Source organism: Aureobasidium namibiae (genome assembly GCF_000721765.1).
Source record: "Aureobasidium namibiae CBS 147.97 unplaced genomic scaffold scaffold_9, whole genome shotgun sequence".
Lineage (NCBI taxonomy): Eukaryota > Fungi > Ascomycota > Dothideomycetes > Dothideales > Saccotheciaceae > Aureobasidium > Aureobasidium namibiae.
Window position 1 is genome coordinate 1 of NW_013581200.1, and position 22,010 is coordinate 22,010.

General features: G+C 50.0%; 7 protein-coding genes across 7 annotated transcripts; 3 read left to right on the forward strand and 4 right to left on the reverse strand.

Moving 5' to 3' along the window:
* Positions 1–1,150: 1,150 nt before the first annotated feature.
* On the reverse strand, positions 1,151–3,835 carry M436DRAFT_47140 (uncharacterized protein; the record flags this gene model as incomplete). The annotated part of the gene is made up of 1 exon (XM_013571528.1): positions 1,151–3,835. One exon carries the CDS (start codon positions 3,833–3,835, stop codon positions 1,151–1,153), a length of 2,685 nt encoding a protein of 894 aa, XP_013426982.1.
* A 692-nt stretch (positions 3,836–4,527) lies between these two features.
* Positions 4,528–6,319, reverse strand: M436DRAFT_72924 (malate synthase; the record flags this gene model as incomplete). Its single annotated transcript, XM_013571730.1, has 4 exons — positions 4,528–4,585; positions 4,647–5,431; positions 5,481–5,905; positions 5,956–6,319. The coding sequence occupies 4 exons, from the start codon at positions 6,317–6,319 to the stop codon at positions 4,528–4,530; spliced, it is 1,632 nt and encodes a 543-aa protein (XP_013427184.1).
* Positions 6,320–8,509: 2,190 nt separating this feature from the next.
* M436DRAFT_72925 (uncharacterized protein) lies at positions 8,510–10,052 on the forward strand (the record flags this gene model as incomplete). Its single annotated transcript, XM_013571731.1, has 4 exons — positions 8,510–8,683; positions 8,723–8,864; positions 9,012–9,400; positions 9,468–10,052. 4 exons carry the CDS (start codon positions 8,510–8,512, stop codon positions 10,050–10,052), a joined length of 1,290 nt encoding a protein of 429 aa, XP_013427185.1.
* Positions 10,053–11,158: 1,106 nt separating this feature from the next.
* M436DRAFT_47279 (putative sugar transporter) lies at positions 11,159–13,414 on the forward strand (the record flags this gene model as incomplete). The annotated part of the gene is made up of 7 exons (XM_013571559.1): positions 11,159–11,911; positions 11,965–12,296; positions 12,353–12,600; positions 12,669–12,697; positions 12,748–12,826; positions 12,879–13,008; positions 13,183–13,414. 7 exons carry the CDS (start codon positions 11,159–11,161, stop codon positions 13,412–13,414), a joined length of 1,803 nt encoding a protein of 600 aa, XP_013427013.1.
* Positions 13,415–13,746: 332 nt separating this feature from the next.
* Positions 13,747–14,646, reverse strand: M436DRAFT_82013 (uncharacterized protein; the record flags this gene model as incomplete). The annotated part of the gene is made up of 1 exon (XM_013571732.1): positions 13,747–14,646. The coding sequence occupies one exon, from the start codon at positions 14,644–14,646 to the stop codon at positions 13,747–13,749; it is 900 nt and encodes a 299-aa protein (XP_013427186.1).
* A 535-nt stretch (positions 14,647–15,181) lies between these two features.
* M436DRAFT_47898 (uncharacterized protein) lies at positions 15,182–16,158 on the reverse strand (the record flags this gene model as incomplete). The annotated part of the gene is made up of 2 exons (XM_013571654.1): positions 15,182–15,619; positions 15,733–16,158. The coding sequence occupies 2 exons, from the start codon at positions 16,156–16,158 to the stop codon at positions 15,182–15,184; spliced, it is 864 nt and encodes a 287-aa protein (XP_013427108.1).
* Positions 16,159–16,589: 431 nt separating this feature from the next.
* Positions 16,590–20,557, forward strand: M436DRAFT_82014 (uncharacterized protein; the record flags this gene model as incomplete). The annotated part of the gene is made up of 8 exons (XM_013571733.1): positions 16,590–17,091; positions 17,533–17,648; positions 17,708–17,761; positions 17,868–17,902; positions 17,964–18,034; positions 18,948–19,144; positions 19,980–20,120; positions 20,417–20,557. 8 exons carry the CDS (start codon positions 16,590–16,592, stop codon positions 20,555–20,557), a joined length of 1,257 nt encoding a protein of 418 aa, XP_013427187.1.
* Between the last annotated feature and the right edge of the window lie 1,453 nt (positions 20,558–22,010).

The window sequence follows — 22,010 nt, forward strand, 5'->3', positions numbered from 1 at the left end:
CTTCTTCTTCTTCTTCTTCTTCTTCTTCTTCTTCTTCTTCTTCTTCTTCTTCTTCTTCTTCTTCTTCTTCTTCTTCTTCTTCTTCTTCTTCTTCTCCGTCTGTTTTATGATTTCCACTCTCAACGTTTGAATAACATATGAGAGTCAGAGTGTCTCTTCTGTCTTCTTGTTCTCCTACCATTTTCTTTGTTTCCTCTTGATGTTTGTGATTTTGCAGTAGGTGACCATAAAGGATTGTCACGCTATATTGCCAACACATTTACAGACTTTCACCGGCAGTAGATCCTTCTAGACTCTTCTAGCAAGTTTTTTCTGCCTTAATCTAAGGTTTTACTCTGCTTTAATAGCTATTACGATAAACTATATACGAGATATGGATATATATCTCTTTCTACTAGATTCGTCAAAATCAGAAATCTTTTCAAGTCTTCTAGATGTTTAGGAAGTTTCTTTTAAAGTCTTTAAGATGTTAAGATCGTTAAGGTATATATATACTTAGATCGTTTAAGGGACATGTAGTTAGAGATAACCAGATATTTTTTGAGGATGGGTAAGATCGTGATTTTTTGCGTTACTTTTCGCTATAGAGGATTTTCTAGGAGAAATGGGTTTATAAGAGATACTTAGAAAAGTGGTAAAAAAAAAAAAAGAGAAGGAAAAGGCTATAGTGGTACTATAGAGCTATATAGATGTTTTAACAAAGTAGAGGAAATAAAGACGAATAGAAGCAATAACTATTTACAAGCAAACACTAATAGAGATGGCAGCTAGCATTTAAATAAACATTCGAGTTGATAAAGTAAGAGACAACCGAATCATCCAAAAAAAAAAAAAAAAAAAAAAAAAAAAAAAAAAAAAAAAAAAAAAAAAAAAAAAAAAAAAAAAAAAAAAAAAAAAAAAAAAATCAGCAACAAACCCTCGATAACAAACTCTCTAAGAGCCAGTGATACACTATACAAGAACTGGGAGGAAGAAAGCAAGTAAGCTAAAAAGGCAAAACACACAGAGAGGGGTTCCAAATATATCTATACATACATGGAAATTATACAGCCAAAAAACGCCAATCATCCAGAATAACCATTACCCTTCAACACCAAACCCATTTATGTCCCTCGTTTTACACATGCTCCGTGGATAAAAAGGAAGGCTCTCAAGCAAACAAAGCCTCAGTACTAAACCGTCCCTTCTGCTGCACATCCCTGCTCGAAAAGCCCAATTGGACTTCAAACTCTCCCATCGGCAACACCCAATTCTGCACCCCTACATCCCAAAAGCTCAAATCTTTTCTGGTGAGCTGCATGCTGACTTCAACTCTCTTGTCGGGTGTAACGAACATCTTGTCAAAGGCACGCAAGACTTTGACCGGGAAGTCCACTGTGCGGTTCAGGGAATCGTAGATGGGAGATGAAGGATAGGAGATGTAGAGTTGGACTACGCAGTCGCCTGCTAGCGCACCAGTGTTGGTGAGCGAGGCTTGGATAATGGCGATGGGAGAGTACAAGTCTGGATTTCCGCCTTCTGCGCCGCCGGCTGGTGATGGAGGTGCAGTGATTTCGTAGCCGGCGGGATAAGGGTATTTGCCAGCCTTGATGTCGGAGACGGAGGAAATGTAGGGATAGATGTATTTCTTGAAAGCGATGAAATTGGCAGGCCATAGTGCTGTGCGTGCATCTGGGATGGAGACGTCAAGGTGTGGAGGTGTGAGTGCTGCAGGGCGTTTGGCGGGTAGAGTCGAGTATTCAGTCGCAACAGGATGGATCAAGATACTGCTGAGGTGAAAAGTGGTGTAGGACAGTCCAAACCCAAATTCGTAGCGTGGCTCAATGGCATGCTTGTCGAAGTATCGGTAATCGATGTACAAGCCCTCGGAGAAATTTTGCTGCGGAATGACTGCATTGGGGTGATACAGGATTTTGCTGGTTGGGCCGTAGTCGTCTTCGTGTTTGGCGATTGTGTAGGGTAAGCGGCCTGAAGGGTTTACGTCGCCAAAAATGATGGAAGCGAGTGCGGAGCCACTCTCTTGTCCTGGAAGATTTGCGTATAGCACTGCTTTCACTCCAGGGAGATCTATCCATTTCTCGAGGATGACGGGGCCGACAGAGTGCACGATGACGATTGTGGGACCGCCGCATTTGGCTGCGACTTTTTGGACTAGCTCGTCACCGCCCTTTTGAGCGTAGAGGTCGTTACGGTCGCCCTTTACGTCTTGCCATGCGACATAGCCTTCGCCGCCATCGCTGTTGATAGCAACAAAGCATACGTCTTGGTTGGCTGCATGCTCAGGATGTTTGTCCAAGTCCTGGTAGTTGGAGGGGTAGTCAGAAAGAGTGACGCTCTCCTTGTCGAAACCCAGATGAATTCCCTCAGCAGGAGAGATCAGATAAGGAAACTCGACAGTGCCAGATCCCCAGCCTTGAGCGAGTGTGCCTTCGTTGCAAGCACGGTCTGCGCATGCGTTGGGTCCCTTGCCGTTGTTGAAAGCGTCTTCGCCAAAGATGGCGACACGGAACTTTTCGCCGTTCTTTGTCATTTTCTTGCCATCGCGGGCAAGAGGAAGAACATGGTCGTCGTTCTTGAGCAACACAGTACCTTCAGCGGCGATCTGGCGAGCGAGTTTACCATGGGCATCCTCGCCCTCGCCTTGGACGTTGACGAATTTGTTGACAACACCCTTGGTAGTGTCATTGCTTCCAGGGTGCAACAAACCAATCTCATCATTGGTCCACGACGAGAAGTTGGGGCCACCGCCATCTTTCTCGGCAGGCCACTTCTTCTTGTCGTCTTGACCGAATTGATACCAAGCGGCGACAATTCTCAGTACCATATCGTTGAGACGCTCCATAGGAACGCTACCGTTGAAAACAGCCTTGGTTAATTCACCGCCCCACACAGATTGGCCATCCGTCCAGCGGAGGCCGTCTCCAGGCATACTCATATCAAGGCCAGCAAGAGCAGATGCTACACCACTTCTCTGAGCGAGCCAGTCACTCTGCACAAAGCCTTGGAAGCCCATTTCATCCTTGAGAATGCCATTGAGCAGTTTGCTGTTTTGACAAGCGTAACTCTGGTTGACTTGGTTGTAGGAACACATGACGCTACCAACGCCAGCCTTGACGCTCTCGGCGAATGGCCAAGCGTAGATTTCGTGCAGAGTTCTGTCGTCAAGGTTGCTGCTGATGGCGTTAGGAGTGCCCCATTCCCAGCTCTGGCGGAAGTGCTCCTGTTCGTTGGCGATGTAATGTTTTGCGGTGGCAATGATGCCTTCCTCCTGGATACCTTTGATCATAGAAGCGGCAAGCAGACCTTGTAGAACAGGGTCTGAGCCAAAACCTTCCCAGTTTCTGCCGCCAGCAGGCAAACGACCGAATGGACCCATGCTGGGACCAAGCACAATGTGAACACCCTTGCCATAAGCTTCCCGACCATGCGCACGGCCCTTGAGGTGGATCAATTCCTTGTTCCAGGTAGCTCCAAGGGTAATGCCAGCAGGGAAAGCGGTGATGTTGTCGGCGAATCTCAGACCCAGGGGACCGTCCTGCAAGCAGAGGGAAGGGAAGCCCAATCTTTCAACGGGGCCAGTGTTACCCACACACATACCCATCTCCCAGCCAGTACCAGTGGTGATGTTTACTTTCTCAACGACGGACATTTGAGAAACCAGAGCAGCAGCCTTCTTGTACGCCTCTTCCCAGGCGGAAACAGTACCTCCCCTTGGTGACGGATACCAGGGATCGCTCTTTCCATTCTCAGGCTCAGTCTTGTAGACCCAGATGCCTCCAGCACTCAATAGCAGTACCAGAGCGGCAGTGAAGAGCAGGACCATGGAGCAGCACATGCGAGAGGGAAGCAGGTAGCGACGCCACGTGGAGCGACGGCGTGTGACGAAGAGCGAGTCGTGTTGTCGTGATGCATCGTCTTTGTATGGACGGTCTGGGGCTTTGAGAGGGTCGAGCTCGTTGATCGAAGACGAGATGGAGTCGCGCGACGACGTGATGGACAGGCGGTAGTCTTGAGCATTGTCAAGCGATTGACGCGACGACGCTCGGTGCGTCAACTCGTGGCCTTGCGACATTTCCAGCAGGTCAATGTTATGGCATGCGACAACGAGTGGAATGAATGACCTGTGTTGGGATGTCTAGACAAATAGATGATACTGTGCCTGACGAGTTACGCCATGCCTCTGGAGCACCCGGAGCCGCATCTTGGTTTATCGATTGGCCCCACATGGCGCCATCATAATTCCCTGATCCCATCATCTTGTACAAGCCGCCCTGCCATCTTTCCGACGCGAACAAGATAGACTGAAGGAACACAACATCTTGTTTGAACTTTCATTGATTGGACATGTACATACACAGAATAACGACCCTCCGCATCCGCGTCACAACTCGCCAAAGCACCTAGTCATCACAAGTCCTTTGCAGCCTGGAGAGGTCCGACCTAAGGCACCTATCAGCCTTTCCACTTGGGATATCAACTTGAGCCTGCTCAGCGTCGTCGTTGATCATCTCAAACCCCATTCATCCTCTACAGCTTCGATGCAGGAGCGGGGCTACCCACAGTCGTGATTTCGTTGTACAACAACCTGTGTCACTCGCGTTAGTAATCCTGTCTCACTCTGAACACAACATGGACCTGTTACGTACGATGTCAGGAACTCGACATAGTCCTCTCCTGTCACCTGTGTGGCAAAGTACTTTTCCGCAAGCTGGTACTTGTGGCCCTTTGGTGCCTTGGAGCCGAGCTCTTCGGCCTGCTCATGGAGGAGCTTGAGTGCGTATTCCTTGTTGATCGTCTTGCCCTCGTCTGTCGTTGCTTGGTGCTTGCACCATTGCCAAAGTTGACTTCTGCTGACCTCGGCTGTCGCGGCGTCCTCCATTAGGAAGTTGATGGGCACACAACCGACTCCTCTGAGCCAGCCTTCCATGTAACCCAAACCAATGTTGAGGTTTTTTCTGATACCGTCTTCGGTGATCTTGCCGGGAACGTTCATGTTGAGGAGGTCGTATTGCTTGATGTTGACCTCCAATCTGCGCACGTGAAGCTGGTTGGGTGTAGGCATGTGCTCGTTAAAAACCTCGGCTGCAATGCTGGCGAGAGCGGGGTGAGCAACCCAGGTACCGTCGTGACCGGCCTTGACCTCACGAAGCTTGTCGGCGCGAACACCGGCCATGGCCTTGTCATTGGCCTCCTTGTCATTCTTGATGGGAATCTGGGCAGCCATCCCGCCCATGGCGTGCACTCCTCTGCGGTGGCATGTCTTGATCAAAAGCTTGACGTAGGCATCCATGAATGGAGAAGTCATGGTGACAGCCGAACGGTCAGGCAGGACAAAGTTGGGGTTCTGGCGGAAACGCTTGATGGTCGAGAAGATGTAGTCCCAACGACCACAGTTGAGACCTGAAGAGTGGTCACGGAGCTCGTAGATGATCTGTGCACATGTCAGCTAGCTTCAACAAGACTTTCGAAAATCGACATACCTCGTCCATCTCAAATGCTGCCATGATGGTCTCGATCAAGACGGTACCTCTGATGGTACCACGGGGCATGCCAATGTAGTCCTGAGCAAGGTTGAAGACATCGTTCCAGAGTCTGGCCTCGAGATGACTCTCCATCTTGGGAAGGTAGAAGTATGGGCCGGCTCCTCTCTTGACAAGCTCCTGGGCGTTGTTGAAGAAGTACAGACCAAAGTCGAACAGACTGCCTGAAATGGATTCGCCGTCAACGGTGAAATGCTTCTCCTCCAAGTGCCAACCACGAGCACGAGCGATGAGTGTTGGCAACTTGCGGTCGGTACGAAGCTTGTAGTCCTTGTCGCCAATCTTGAAGTCGACCTGCTTGCGGATGGCATCGTAGAGGTTGAGTTGACCATTGATCATGTTGTCCCAGGTGGGTGCACTCGAGTCTAGAAAGGGTTGTCAGAGAAATGTCTGCTTGTGACCTGCCGGTACATACCCTCGAAATCCGCCATGTATGTCCAGACATCCGAGTTCAGTGCGTTGACAACCATCTTTCTGTCGGTAGGACCGGTAATCTCAATTCTGCGGTCGATGAGACCGGGTGCCGGTGGTGCACCTTTCCATGCATCGCTGTCACGGATGTGCTTGGTCTCGGGGAGGAAGTCGGGAAGTTTGCCAGCGTCGAGCTCGGCCTGACGGGTCATGCGTCTTTGCAACAGCTCCTTGCGAGTCTTGTTGAATGTGCGGTGGAGAAGGGCCAGGAAGACAGTAGCTTCCTTGGAGATGACCTTGCGGTTGCGGTCATTGAGAGGTCCGAGGATGTTGACCTCGCGGAGGATGTGATCTTGGTTCTGTGCCATTGTTTCTTGTTCTATCTGGGGGTATGAAAATGTCTCGCAGATGAGATGATAGAGTTCAGGGAAGGAAGAAAGGAAGAAGAATGAGGAGCAGATCCCCTCTGTATATATGTACCTATCTTGCCTGTTGTATGCCGTCAGAGATAACCTTACCGAGGCTAGTGATCTAAGCTCTTTCCACCTTGTTCCCCGGGGAGAACGGCGGGCGAGGGGAGGACATGGCCACTGGCCAGTCGAGATGCGAGTGTAGATGTGGGGAAGTGCTTGTTACCGTGGTTCACGTCACTCTCTTCGGCAGACACATTCCGCCTTTTTGGAAAGACCTTCATCTGCCGCTCAATCAATCGTCTGTAATTAAGATCTCTTTCTCATCTCTCACGTTCAAGGAACCAGTCATCGCTCGGCACCATGAATACCGCGGTCTGGAATATCACTTTCTGCTTCTTCACATGCCGATGATGCCGAGGTCAGGGAAAACAGTCACGACAGAATGTCAAGCTTGTGCAAGGACCCGATACCGCTCCGTGAAATCCCATTCCGCTACCCCGGAAGGCGCCGTAGCTGTGATAGGGATTCTCCAGCGCCCGCAACAATGCCTTCTTTACATGTAGCCATCGAGTCACTCTCAGGTGTTAACATCGAGTAAGACGAACAATACCACTCCGTATCAGCATTTGGCGCGCATCCTTTGGCTTTCGTTGAGTACTTGTTATACGCTTGCATCGAGTAAGATTGTAGCGCTATCTCGTATTCCATTGTCTTTCTCCGACCTACTCGGGAGGTATCGGTTCTCTCATGGCCCGAGGGTACTGTCTTTAGGATGAGTGTGTTCCCTCGAGTTAGCTGTTCTCCAACAGATACTGCTTTACCGCGAGGCTCGGGCAATGTCAATCGATGGACGCGTCTTGCGACCGAGTATGCACGTGTTCACTCATGCTCATTGTAGCGTGCACAGAAGGACATCGAGTCCGATGACTGACGCACTGATGTTCAATTTTGTTGGTATACGAGGAATCTATCAGCTTGGCAGTGTATTGACTTGTGCTAGAGCGGCGAGCATATATGCTTCTTCCATCTCACGTCGTGTCCTCGAAGCCACGAGATCCTGAATTTCTTCTAGACGCCTCGACTTCGATAGAGCTTCTGTCAAGTCCGATGTTTCCTGTTGACATGACTTTTCAAGCATAGACTTGAGTTCGGATGGTTTGAACGCCGAGACGCTGGTTTCTCTGGGCAAGACTCCGCGACGAACTGTTTGTCACAAAAATCCACCACGATCCAAAAAGTGGTTCTTTCTTGCAGATTCGGATTTGATCTCGACGTCATACGCAAACGGGCTTCCGAACAAAGGAGAAGTGTAGTATGCGAAACTTGCGATACAAAATGCACGATTGCCATGTTTGTTGGACTTGCAGTCGCCTGAGAGGCTCAACAACACCCGAAATCTATGACCGACGCCCCGTTCATGGGTATAAAGAAAGGTTCTAACAACGTAGATATTGTACCTGCAGCATGCTCAGCTTCGTACTTCCGCGCCCTAATTTTGGACTGTGCTCTTCCTTTCTATTTACTGCCGCGCAACGGTCCATGCAATCCAACCAGTCCAACTTGTCCGCCTACGTCGATCGAATTAGAGATTTCGCGGTGGACCGGTGGTCAAGTACAAGACCCCGGATGCCCACTGTATCGTCACAGTCTTGTATCACCTCTTGCCCGAGGTCGACGTTGAAGGACAATGAATCCTTTTCTACACTGCCGTCCTCTGTCCTCCAAGACACCCTGCTTTCTCCAGCTTTTTCTTCACATCGCCCAACAGCATTGATCCTTGGTTAATTCTAGTGGCTCTTCTTCACTTGCGATAACCACGACAACATACACATCTTGTGCCAGTCACCAAGTTTCACAGAGAGCAAAAACGGAACAATACCTTTTCGACTACCTCATCCGATTTGACCTATGCGTTCTGCGCGTGCCAGGCACTTTTAACATTGCGATATCTGCCAAAACTACAACTTTTACCGAAAGCATCATCCTTTGCCACGAGTTGGATACGAGACCAGAAGCAGCATTGTTCGATTTATATGAATTGAGACTATTGTATCACCGACAACAATAAATGCGACCAAAGCACCCGCTCCCTCTGCGAAAATACTCGACATTGATTTCTCACGCTTGACTTCTACAAACCCCAGCATGGCTGATGGCAAGATCGCGAAGGGTACCACGACGTTGCAGAGTAATGCTTCCTCAAGCGAACCTTCGGGCTCCGTAGGCACTGAAGATGTTATTGGGCACAGTCAAGACCTGAAGAGAAACTATTCGCTTTGGTCGATACTAGGAGCTGGCTTTTCACTTACAAATTCTTGGGTTCCAAGTATTTTTCTCTTTATGGCTAACGTATTACAGTTTGGCGTCTCCATTGCAATGGTCACAGGGATTAACTCGGGTGGGCCTGTGTTGCTAGTCTACGGAATCATCATCGTGATGTTGGTCAGCATATGTGTTGGAATAAGTTTGAGCGAACTCGCTAGCGCACTTCCAAACACAGGTAAGCATCTATTACACAGTGTTGTTGTTGTTTGTTTGATTCTTATACACATGTTTAGGAGGGCAATACTTTTGGGCTGCTCGTTTATCCTCGCGAAAGTACGCCAGATTCTCCAGCTATCTTACTGGCTGGTTGTCCTGGGCTGAGCCATCTTCTCGTGCGCATCAACCACTATTGGAGTCGCGTCTGGACTGGTTGGCTGCTGGCAGCTTTCGCATCCCGATTATATCATCAAGGATTATCACGTCTTTGTGACTTATCTCATCCTCACATGGGTTTGCTTCTTGTTCAACTGTTACGGCAAGATTCTACCCTCTGTTGCAACTACTGGTCTTTACTGTTCTCTGATATCCTTCATCGTAATCTTGGCTACTGTACCTGTTACGGCACCAAGTCATCAAACTCCCAAGTTTGTGTTCGCGACTTTTATTAACAATACCGGCTGGAGCAATGCTGGAATCGCTTTTGTTACAGGGCTTATAAACGCAAACTGGGCCTTTGCCTGTCTCGACTGTGCGACGCATCTTGCGGAAGAAGTCCATCAGCCAGAACGCATGATACCCATCGCCTTTAAACAACACTGCTGGAGCCATTGTCCTCGAGGCTCTGATCATGTGTACAGGTCTGGGTTGTGTTATTGCTGGACATACATGGCAAAGTCGCCTCTGTTTCTCGTTCGCTAGAGATTCTGGAGTCCCGGGCCATAAGTGGCTTCAGAAGATTGACCACAAACTGGACGTGCCCTTGAACGCTCACTTCACCAGCTGCCTTATTGTTACCATTGTCGGATGCATGTATCTGGCCTCGACAGCTGCTTTCAACGCCATGTCTAGCGCGTGCATTGTTCTGCTTTACATCTCCTACGCCATTCCGATCATCTGCCTTTTGTCTAGAGGCAGAGAACAATCGCTTACTGGACCCTTCAACATGGGAGTTTCGGGCCTCGTCTCCAACTACGTTCTACTTGCATGGACGATCTTCACATTGATCTTGTACTCGTTCCCGTCGTACATGCCAGCGACTGCTGGAAACATGAACTATGTATGCGTTGTCTACGCAATTGTTTTGTTCATTATTGCCGTGGACTGGATTCTTAGAGGTAAAAAACACTACAGAGGACAAGAGGAGAGACAAGTTGGTGTTGAAGATAGCGACATCCTTGTCAAACCAGGTCCGTCGGCAGCGTGATAGATGCATCGGTCTTCTTTCCATTTTCACGACACGAATCGTGTAAACACCTTTAATCGAACCTTCGCATGCGCTAAAGTTTGACACTTGCGTCGCATTGAAAACTCACATTCAAAGTTCCATTCGTTGAGGGCACATCATTTAGCCGGTCGCGATGAACAATTCCAAACTTTCTCTTGCCTCGCGGAACTCGTGGACTTTTCTACGGTCGCAGGATGTGCAGTATGTCGACTTTTGAGGCGTCCATCGGACTTAAGCCAGTGACGTACTCGTATACAAGGTTGTTCCGGAAATGTTCTTCCATCATTACCGAAGTTCCAAGCCATGGCCTGCGCCAATGAAAGACAAGCACTTTCCCCACCCGCTCAGTTGGCTGTGCCGTTGAAGTCTTGTGCACGCTTGTCGGAACTTTGCAAGCCTCGCAAGCCTTTTCTCAGCCTCTCCCGCCTGTTCGCAGGATTGAGAAGACATCACTTTGATGGAAGGCCTCGTGAAGCTCACTTTTGGATCGCAAGATTTCAGGATCGGGATCGCATGGGTAAACAGTGTGAAGTCGAGATTCCTTCAAGTGCTTGGACTGACCGGGTACAATCGGTTTCGCAACAGCAAAAAAACGTTACCTTGACAAACTTGCGTGGTGCACGGCTTGTAGTGGTCGCAAACCCACGATCCGAGTTCCGGTTAAAAGTCGTCGTTGTCCACTCAGGCGACCGTAGATAATGAAGCTCCTCGTCATGTCGACAGTCGGACCGAAGACAGGCCCTCACCAGCGGGCACACCTTTCCTGATAGGACCTTGAAGCGGATCTGCCATTCGGACCTTCTCAACAACCCGCCAGGCTTCGTGCATGTTTTGGAGCAACTCTGGGGGCAAGTTTGGCATGGAGACGAGGAAATGGAGAGGGCACCGCATGCCTCCACCTTCGCAATCGTCTGCCCACGGAGAGTGATCGGCTCTGAAGCACGAGCATCCCCATGGACGTTCTCCACTTTCATGGAGCGTACAAAAAGGTGGAGGGGGCCTCCCATCTGGTGGAAAGTTTCCCTTTCTGAAGCATTTCTTTCACCCTCTTTTCCTCTCATCTTTAATCGTACTCGTGCATCATCATGGGTAAAGGTGTCAAGGGTGCCGCCTCTGGCGATCGTCTCGAGAACATCGAGATGTACGACACTGCTCAGCAGGGAAGCTACACGGACCGTCGCGACATGACCAAGGATCAAATGGAAGATGCTGTCCGCAGTGGAAGTGTCCCTCACGTCAACACCAGCGAAGCCGTGGATATCGCTAAGAATGGTGGCTGGGAAGTCGATGCACTCATGACCGAGATGCAGAATGAAATTGACGCTCAGGGTGGAGAAGGCAACGGCCATTTCGATCTCGAATTCAAGAACCCCAAATACTTCACTTACCTCATCGTGGCATTCGCTTCCATGGGTGGTATGCTTTCTGGATTGGATCAATCTCTTATCTCCGGTGCCAACCTCTTCCTTCCTGAGGATCTCGGCCTCAATGACCGCCAGAACAGTTTGGTCAACTCTTCCATGTCCCTTGGAGCTGTCGGCGGCGCCATTATTCTTTCTCCCGCCAACGAATATCTTGGACGTCGTTGGGCTATCATCCTCTCGTGTATTCTGTACACCATCGGTGGTGCTCTCGAAGCGGGTGCCATGGACTTTGCGATGATCATCACTGCCCGTGTAATCTTGGGCGTAGGTGTGGGACTTGAGGGTGGTACCGTTCCAGTGTATGTTGCCGAAACCGTTGAGAGAAGACTCCGTGGAAACATGGTCTCCCTCTACCAATTCGCTATCGCGTTCGGTGAGGTTCTTGGTTACGCCGTTGCCGCCATGTTCGTGACTGTGAGTTTTTTTCTCCTTCTCTGCACATGATACTTTGGCTGATACCCTTCTAGGTTCCCGGCAACTGGAGATACATCCTTGGCAGCTCGCTGGTCTTCTCTACTATCATGGGTATCGGTATGCTTTACATGCCCGAATCTCCCCGCTTCCTCATGCACAAGGGTAAGCCCGTGGAAGCCTTCAAAGTCTGGAAGCGCATCCGTGGTATTGAGACGCTGGATTCTCGCGAGGAGTTCTATGTCATGAAGATGTCTCAGGAACAAGAAGATCAGGAAGTTGCTAATGGCCGCGGAAACGCCAAGTACCCCTGGATGGATCTCTTCACGGAACCCCGTGCTCGCCGTGCCTTCGTCTACGCCAACATTATGATTGCGTTGGGCCAGCTGTGGGTGTCGACCTTCGCATCCCTTCTCGTATTCTGACTGACTTATCATTTCACAGGACTGGTATCAACGCCATCACTTACTTCATGAGCACTCTGATGCAGCGTCTTGGCTTCGACAAGTACCAATCCAACTACATGTCCCTGGTCGGTGGCGGGTCGCTTCTTCTCGGTACCATTCCCGCCGTACTTCTCATGGAGAGATGTGGTCGCCGCTTCTGGGCTTGTTCGACTCTCCCTATCTTCTTCGTCGGTCTTATCATCGCTGGTGTATCTCAATACTGTGGTGGCCAAGGTGCCCAGATGGGTAAGTCAGATCAATTTCGAGCACTTACCATCTAGCTGCATAGAAGCATGCTGACTGATCCTCAACAGGTGTCTATTTAGCTGGACTTGTGATCTACGTATGTCCCCTCCCTTTTCAGGCCGTTTATCATGGCTAACACGTTTTTAGGAGACAGCGTTCGGAACGTACGCCTGCCTGACATGGGTCATTCCTGCCGAGTCTTATCCCACTTATCTGAGATCCTACGGTAAGCATGTCCTTCGGTACCCATACTCCCAAAATCTAACGCAATCTGGTAGGTATGACAACCTCAGACGGCTGGTTGTTCCTCTCCTCCTTCATCGTCACCTATAACTTCACCGCTATGTCCAAGGCGTTCACGAACATTGGTCTCACTGCTGGATTCTACGGCGGCATCGCATTTGTTGGGTAAGTTGAATAAATTCTGAAAATCACAGCTGAAGTCGGCGTTTCGTCTATACGAGGCTTCAGCTCGGCGTTGCGGCGAAGCTTCAGCCGACGCCAAGACCTGAGCGCGCCTACCAAAGCTGTGGTGTTCTCACCATCCATCTTCTCGAAATCATGCTAATTGCATCTTAACAGATGGTTTTACCAACTCTTCTTCATGCCTGAGACCAAGGACAAGACTCTCGAGGAGATCGACCTTATCTTCTCTCAGCCCACCAGCAAGCTCGTTGCCCAGAACTGGAAGAATGTCAAGGAGACCACCAACGATCTCCTCCGTTTCAGATTCAAGAAGGTCTTCATCGATGCTCACAACGCACCCGCTGTTGACTTCAGCCAAGGCAAGCACGAGATTGGTCACCAGGCTTAAGTCTTGTGTGAGAGCAGAGAGTTTCCGCGCTGTGAGATGCGAGAATCAGGGTATCTTATTCTATTGGCATGCGTACGAAGATGATGCCAGGATTTTTAGACATGGATAGATGACCATAATAATGTGAGTTTACGACTTTCCAAAGCATAGATCACTTCTGATGAGTTTGTTTGATTTTTTTGGTTGTATCCTTGTGTTCACGCCCTAACGCTCAGAATTGCTATGGTTCTATTTGTCCCGCCTTTATCTCACTCGTGGCGATGTTTCTGTGTTGTCGATGAGGTCTAACGTTCGCTGAATTTCTTACGGATGTCACCGAAGCTGAGACTAAGTTAGTCAAACATATTGCTTCGTTTTGCATTTGCCATACCTTGAGTGGGCGGGAGCGTCTTCGAAGGAGTTGACGGAGGAGGAGTGGACGGAATTTCTCTTGAAGCACTTTCGGATGAAGCACTCTCGGATGAAGCACTCTCTGGTAAAGTACTCCCTCGAGTACTCTGAGAAGTACTGGATGCGCGTCTCTTGAAGGGGCGGGATGGAAGTGTCTTTGACGATGCAGTGCGGCCTCGGATAGTCCTGTTGGGATCCCATGCGAGCTTGAGAATATCAGCAGGTGACATATCGAGATGATCATGCAGTCTAAGCGTTTGTTGTCCAGGCGATGCGATCGCGCCGGAAAGACGCGAATTGGTCGTGGCGCTGAGTGCTGAACTAGCAGCTGACGATGCTGAGGACCGAGCGGGCGAGGTATCAGGAGAAGAAGTACTTGAAGGACCAAAAGTCGGCGCTGACTCTACGATGGCGATGGCGCTCATAGTGAGCTCGGGCGTAATCTCATCGCTTCTCTCTTCTTGAATAGCATCACGAAGGGCGTCGAGTTGAGTGCGAACCTCTCGAAGCCATGGTTCGATGCGTGTGTTAGCATGTTCCGCGTTCAAGAGTGTCCAGAGGTTCAAGGCCTTCTCGTAGTGCTCCTCCATCTCATCAGGGTCCTCGAGGCAGGATGCTATCAAGGTGTGGACTCTCGTACATGTAGTATCGGGGATGCGTTTCTTCAGAAGTTCTTCTCCGGCGTCGATACAAGCCTCTAGCTCGTCGTTGTGCAGATGCTCGAGAAGCTGGTTGAAAGCCGCCTTCACATCGATAGGCACATACGACTGCTTGAGCTTGTCAATCAGTGGTGCCGTCTCTTCGTTGTACGTGCTAATGTTCCCAGGGATATGACACGACATGATAATGACGGTGATGGAGGGAATGGTCGGTGACGGTGATGGTAATGACTGTGAAGAAGAATAAGAAGATGTTGGATGTGATGGTGAACACAAAGATAGCGAGGATATTGAAGAAAGTGAAGATAACGAAGACGATGAGCTTGTCTGACAGGGTCGTACCGGCAACCACGGCTGTTCACCATGTCGGTGATCTTGTGCGACAACAGGATGGTCTGTTCAACTTCTAGAACCACAGGACTGTTAGTGAAGTTACAAAGTTCGAGTTCCTACACTTCCTAGGGCCGTCACAAGCTTAAGTTTGGCAGAATGTGCAAATATAGTTTGAAGCCTACCTCCTTGACCAGTCTTGGAAAGGACTATGGGTATGCTCCTCGCGGATGATACATCACCCTTCATACCTGTGACACAAGTCTTGTTCCGATCATAGTCTTGCTGAACTGCCATCAGTGATCCGATGCCTAGAGAATATTCCTGGCGGGTTAACACGAATCAATGAGAGTGAAAATAAGTGCGATGTAGAGCGTGGAGTCAAATATTAATCCATAGTCCTTTGAGCGTCCGTCTCTGCCTGACGTCGAATGCCATCCTCCCTCATTCTCGCTCTCCGCTGCTCAATCGGTTCCCAAGCGCTAGGACCAGAGAACTGCGATTGCTGAGGCTTGAAACTCTCAAACAATGTTTCTCGAAATGCTTCTGTTCTTTCTTTGTTCTTCCGAAACCTCTCGTTGCAGAGCTCGACGAGCACCCGCATGTATGCTTCCGTGACCATGGGTATTAATTTGCCGTCAGTACCCTCGTATCCGATTACGCTGTCGAAAGCGAGACTTGTGGTTCGAATTGCTACCATGGCGGTGGAAGTTCGAAGGTTGTCGGTTGATATGCTTGAGATACCGCTTTCCGTGAATCCGGATTGATATGCTGCTGTGTTTACTTTGTGCGCGCTCTCTAGTGATGAGCATAAGACTTGCAGCATCTGGATTGTGCATTAATTCAAGACTCATGTTGGTTTGGCTTCGCGAAGATTGCAGCAGCGTTTGAGAAAGCAAACGGACAGAAAAGAGAACAAGAGACAAGGACATCACCTACCATGGGTTCAAACTTGCACCGCACCCACCTCACATCCTCGATAGATGAAGGAACACCCAGGTTGGTATGATCAGATAGCCCTAACATCGGAGCCACCGGTCTCTTTCCTGACAGTGGCAACGGATCATGCGAAACGAACAGTGACTGATCACAAACTCCCTCAGTAGTGATAGCGAGACCAGATATCCCCATATCGTCGTCGCGATGTGAGGGCGACGAAGACGAATTGCTGCCTTCCAGATACACGACCACTCGACCAGCGCAACTGCTTGTCGTCGCAAGCGTGTCTATTTTGTTGATTTCATCGACCAGGCTTCGGATACCGACATCTACACCTTCTTTCGACGAGTGGTTCGTATTTGAGGCATTAGGTGCTGTGAGTCGTTGCAGAAGTTTCGTCTTCTGAGCCGTGAACCCCAATGTCATCGCGAGTAGCAGCGGCAGCACTCTAGATCAGGGTATGTCTCCGTTTCGACAGCGTTCAAAGCTCCTCGTGTTGGCGATCGACTGAAGTCGTGTAATTAATTATATTTTTCTTGGAGACGGAAAATCAACGAGGCGCAAGGAGTTGCAATGCTTGGACCTCGACTTCATGATGTCATTTGGAATTCGATGCTCACGCGATGTTGACGGTTTGTTGCTGTCCGCGATTCGCGTGTTTACGAACCCTGAATTGATCTGTGTCACACGGACACAGTATCGGCCTCTCCATCGCACTTTCTTCAAATTGTTCAAAGTCTGGTTCGGAGACTGTTTAGCTACAGCACTGGTGTCTCAACATCTTCAAGAAATAAAACTGCTGGATCCTCACCCCCACTTGCATCTCGACCTCGGAAGCCAGACAAACGACGCGCAATATGGCACGCAAGTCGACAGAGACGCTTGACAAGAAAGAAGCGAAAGACCCAAGTTTTGGGGATCTCAAAAGAAAACACGAATCTACCCGAGGATCTCGAAGAGCTGCTACCAAAAGCAAATATTTCCAGCCTGACTCTGAAGATGACTCTGAAGTAGAGGAAGCCCCTGAAGATGGATCGTCTAGTGCTGTAGTGGAATCTGGGGATGACTCTGGTGATGTCTCGTCAGAAGCATTGTCAGAAGACGAACAGCGACCAAAGAAGCGTAAAGGACCTGCATTTACAAAGGCGACCGAAACTGCTCCGAGCTCAGGCAGTAAAGGGAAAGAGCTTTGGCGTCAGGGCGTCAACACTGGACTTGCTCCTGGAACCCAAATCATCATCAAGAAGCCAAAGCCTAGAACTCCTGGGAAAACTCCATACTTGGACATCACGATCCATCCCAATACGATGTTGTTCCTGAAGGATCTCAAAGCGAACAATGACCGAGAATGGCTCAAGAGTAAGTGTTCGCCCATATCCGTTCACCACCCATCTCGCTCCGATACCAAAGCTTCTTGTGAGAATCATCGTCTCTCCACATCAATCTCTCGATGTAGAGAGCGACCAGATTATCGCATGTTCGTTTTTCCATAACGACTACAGCGCCCAACATGAACTCATGCAATACTACACGAGACTGTTCCTCTCGGCCGAGAGAGCTTTGCATCGGCTGATTGAGGGTGATGATGGTACGCTTTGCTCGAGCATTTATGCAGTAGCCTGCAGCCAGATCACCCACAGGACGTTGGTTCTTCGCCAGTTCACACTCCGCAGTCTATCACCCGCTCGAGCGTGTAATTACACCGCTCCTTAGATCGTGGATCGCATTTTCTAAATATGGCTGGACTCACTTTTGACAACTGGTCCAGAGCAATTGACTGACTCGTTACCGCCTTTGCAGTGTACGATGCGGATTATCGCTCGAGCTTGAAAGACTGGAACTCGTTCGTAGAGTCCTTGACCGAGGAACTCACCAAGATCGACGACACAGTTCCTGAACTTCCTCTCAAGGATGTGGTCAGTTTTGCTCACACTGTAGCGATTCTCACATAGCTAACATATGGATTGACGGAAAGGTCTTTCGCATTTACAGAGACATACGATTCAGTAAAGATCCTACACCCTACAAGGTATGTACCAGCGAGGCTTTCGGCCGCAACACGAACCTGCAGGCAGCATCGAAGTGGCCCCTGTTATCTACTGCGACGCTAATACCAACGCACTGACCTCTTATAGCCATATTTCTCCGCCGCCTGGTTAGTTCATCATGCGTGAGCACCGAGCAGAAGGATCAAGAACTAGACACTGACCAAGATATCGCAAAACGTGTAGGAGCCGAACGGGCCGCAAAGGACCATATGCCGCCTACTATGTTCAGATTAGTCCGAACGATAGTTTTGTTGGTGAGTGATACGATCTATCCTTGTTTTTTGCGTATGGCGTTTGTTGGTTTCATGCGGATGTGGCTTGATCAATCTACTTGGTGGCCACTCCCGTTCCCGAAGCGATACCCCTTGAGGCGCTACCCGCTCCCGGACCGGTTGACAGTGGAGTTCGCGAGCTCGACGGCAAGCATTCAGGATCAAGCCGTGTCTGATAAGATCTCGGCTCGATCGTTCAGTCCAGACTTGATTCGGCGAGGTCTGAACAATATTTTCTCTGTGCCAGGGCTCCTTGCTCGCGTCATGCTGCTACGTGGAAGCACGTCTCATAGCAGAACTACAAGTCTCAACCAATCTGACCCTTCTTGGCAAGCGATTGCTTTGCTGCGCTCTTCTTGGAGCACGAATCGGATGTGGAGCAGGTTGTGCGTCGCTACAGCTGCAAGTGACAGTATCTGACACTCCAGAGGAAACATCCGTCCTAACCTGGACGGTCCTCACGGATCGAACCTTCAGAAGCACATTGCTAAGGGTATTTATATCCTCTACAACGTTGTTGCCATGCTCTTGTGTCGTACTTCGATACAACAGTACCGAGGAATATCGAAGCTGCGATTGTGCTTGCAAGGAATCCTTTCCTTCCCTGGCAATGGCACTTTGTCTGTGTGGTGCTGGTTGTTCGGAAAGCCGTCTCGAATGCGTGGTCATTGCGATATGATCGGACGGTGGCTGCGCTAGTAGTGAACAACGTTGCCTCATCCTAGTCGTTCTTTATGAATGTGCCCGCTGCTGTGTCGAGAAGGCCATGGAGCTTCACGTTGCGGACGCCTCGAAGACCGAGTCTCTAGCCTTATGTCAGACCGAGCCCTGGGTCTCGTCTTTTCAGTAGTTAGAACGACTTGTTGTGGACCGATGCTGACTCTTACTTATGCAGGTGGAGGGTACTGGTCTCCGGACGCGAGAGCTCTGGCGGCCCTCCGCACCACCATCGACAAGAACCCGCAACGGCTGAAGGACGTATTGATGAACGACAAGATGCGAGCTGAGTTCCTCTCCGGCAGCTCGACGAAGACGGCCGTGAAGTCTTTCGTCAAGACAAACTCAGAGACTGCGCTGAAGACTAAGCCAAAGGTAAGCACTCAACGTCTCTTTGCTCTCCATACGTAGATCGCGCATGTACTCGACCAGTGGTTGTGAGCAAAGGCTATCGTGCCGATGTCCCACGGTGCCTGTCTCTCAGCAAGCAGGTGATGCTGAGAGGATGACAGCCAGCGTTCAGCCCCCTTCGCGAGCGCTGTGGCTGGCTACCCTGACGACAAGCCACCTGGACAAGTCCGAAAGGAAGTCAATCTTGCTGCTTGCGTGCCTCATGCATCAACGAGTGGCAAGAAACAGCACAGCCTTGACTGTCGAACTTGCAGGAAGGACTAAAAGAAGCAAAGTCGATCGGTCACCAGTCACGATGAACCTCGAGCAATGCAAGTCGTCACAGGTGATAGCTTAGGAACCTCCGGCCCATGCTTCCTTCCGGGACGGGTAGGGGTTCCTCGTTAGCATCATGCTCCCGCTCGGGCTGGAGCGTCCCGTGTTGCCTCTTTCTGTGAGCACAGCATCGAGATGAACAAGGAGATGGAAATTATCAACCCATGATTCGACTCGATCAAGAACATCAAAGGTACGTGGACGTTATCTTGATCCTCCGGTACGGTTAATATCATTTCACTTACCCTTCATTTGTTGCAGACACTCAGCGACATACATGCCGAGATAGCAAGCAAGACTCGTGAAGTGGTTGTTCTTTGGTAGACTAGTGGGTTGGACGCCGCTAGCCAAACCTACCTCGCGCTCGTGTGTCTCATGGCACGAGCGTCAAGATTAATCAGGATGAACGATGGCGGGATGGTCACACAAGATTGGCACACACATATGCGAAACAAAGATTGGAAACTGACCCTTGATGTGCTAGGGATACGACGCTGGTCACACAGACATCGATCTTCTACGCCTCAGACGCTTTACAGTCGGTACCAAGTTGACTGACGCAGAAGTCCTCGACGCGCAAGTTTTGCGCCGAATTGCGGATCTGTTCTCGGCGTTGCACCCGTTTGTAAGTCTTGTTTCTGCTTCCTTGCCCTTGCTTGACTTCTCTATACAGAAATGGGCGTGGACTTCAACCATGGTACTCGACATGCACCGTCGGTCGACGATACGACGATAGGGGCTGAACGGACCTTTTTATGGTTGCGAGTCATCACATCCACAAAGTGCCAACTGTCCGGGCCGCGGTACGGTGCGCGGTCTGTTTCGGTCTTCGGCGCAAGCCCGTGGAAACCTTCTTTGCCAATACCCTTACTAGCCAACCATGGATGAAAAAGTTGATGGCTGATATTGGTTCATTTCCAGATCGCTTGTTTGAACCGCATCGTTCTTCCCGACCCCGGAGAGGAAGAGGATGACGACGAGGATGATGAAGGCGGTGATGAAGACGGAGAGGCCGAGGACGAACAGGACGGGGAGTCCGGGACAGAAGTCTCTGATGCCTAGTTAGTAGACTGCGAAGCTGATGCATTGCAAGATGTATGACATGTCCAGAGCAGAATTCAGAGGAGTGCCGTTACAACGGGTAAAAGGTTCCAACACACGAGTGAATTCTCATAATCACTTTGGCAAGCAGCGGTCGGCAAATCGAAGACTGCCACGAGATGTATCATTTTCTCCAATAGAGCGCTGCGTGATATTCTGTTTTCATCTACTCGCATTTCTGCAGCACTTGTCGTCTAGTGACAGGTCGACGTTGGAATTTGGAAAAGAATATGCCAACGCATCGAAGACTTTCACATAACGTATGATTGGTCTGTCTCTTTTGCTTTAGGGCGTGCATTTTGCATTGGGAGCCCGCATGAGAATTCAGTCAGGTGATTGCACCATGCGCGTTTCGGCCTAGAGCCCCCACGGTACATATGCGCGCTGGGCCACCCTTTTCATGTTGGCGTTTCGGTCTGTGCTACCCATGTCCGGGTATGGTTCATCATGGAGCAGGGCAGCATGGTTGGGCAAAGAGGCAGGGCAAGGACGGCAGAAACCTGTATGAGGTTTCGACGATCATTTGATGAAATACTGCAGCATACTCTCCACGTCCTGGGCAGGGAATGCCTGGGCTTGCAGGATGTGTGGCTGCTGTAGCATCGAGCTTGCGCGGCAAAGCTCTGGTCAGTGTCACGAATTCTTTTCGTGATCGCGCTTGCGGATGTGTTGGTTGTTTTGTCAGTGACCGATCTAGAGAGATGATCAAGGTTGGAAGGGCCGGTGCCATTTTTTTCGACCCGCACCGCTTCCCTGCGCACCGTACCTTATTGCTTGGTTCGTTCATCTGCGAGAGGCGCTGCGCGTGGTGCGGGCAGAGCGAGTTTCTCGTGACTGAGATCGCACTGCGCGGGAGGCCGCGGACGGGTCCAACGTTTGCCGACAGATTACAGGTCTCTGTTTAGATCGCGGTGTTTCTGCCCTGTGTTTGTGGTGTTTCATTTTCTGGAGAGACAAAACACATCGTCCAAATGTTTCTCGTTTAGTCTTGTTTCGTCCAACGTCGGAACGGACCGCTGTCGGCAGGAGGGGTAGGCCTGACGAGGGGGGTGATGCACACGAGCCCGCAAAATGACTGCATCGCAGAACAAGCGACACTCGGGGATTGCAAAGCTGACATGCTGGTCGGCTTCTCTCTTTTGGGGGCCATGTTGCGAGCAAAGTGGCAGGCATCTTTGAGGGTTATTAACCATATCCTTACCGGATCTCTGTATAGCGGTCTTGCATAGACTATCGCAAAACCGCATGACGGTCAATGTAGCTGCGTTTGTAGCAAGGGAGGTGTGCATCTAACTAAGTTTTTCCTGGTCATGCAGACTCCATCTTTATCGCGAAGATGCATCTACCGGGCCGCCACTCCACATGCTGTGCGCTGTACGGCATGTAAGCTACAGTCTGAACGTAAGGGGGGACA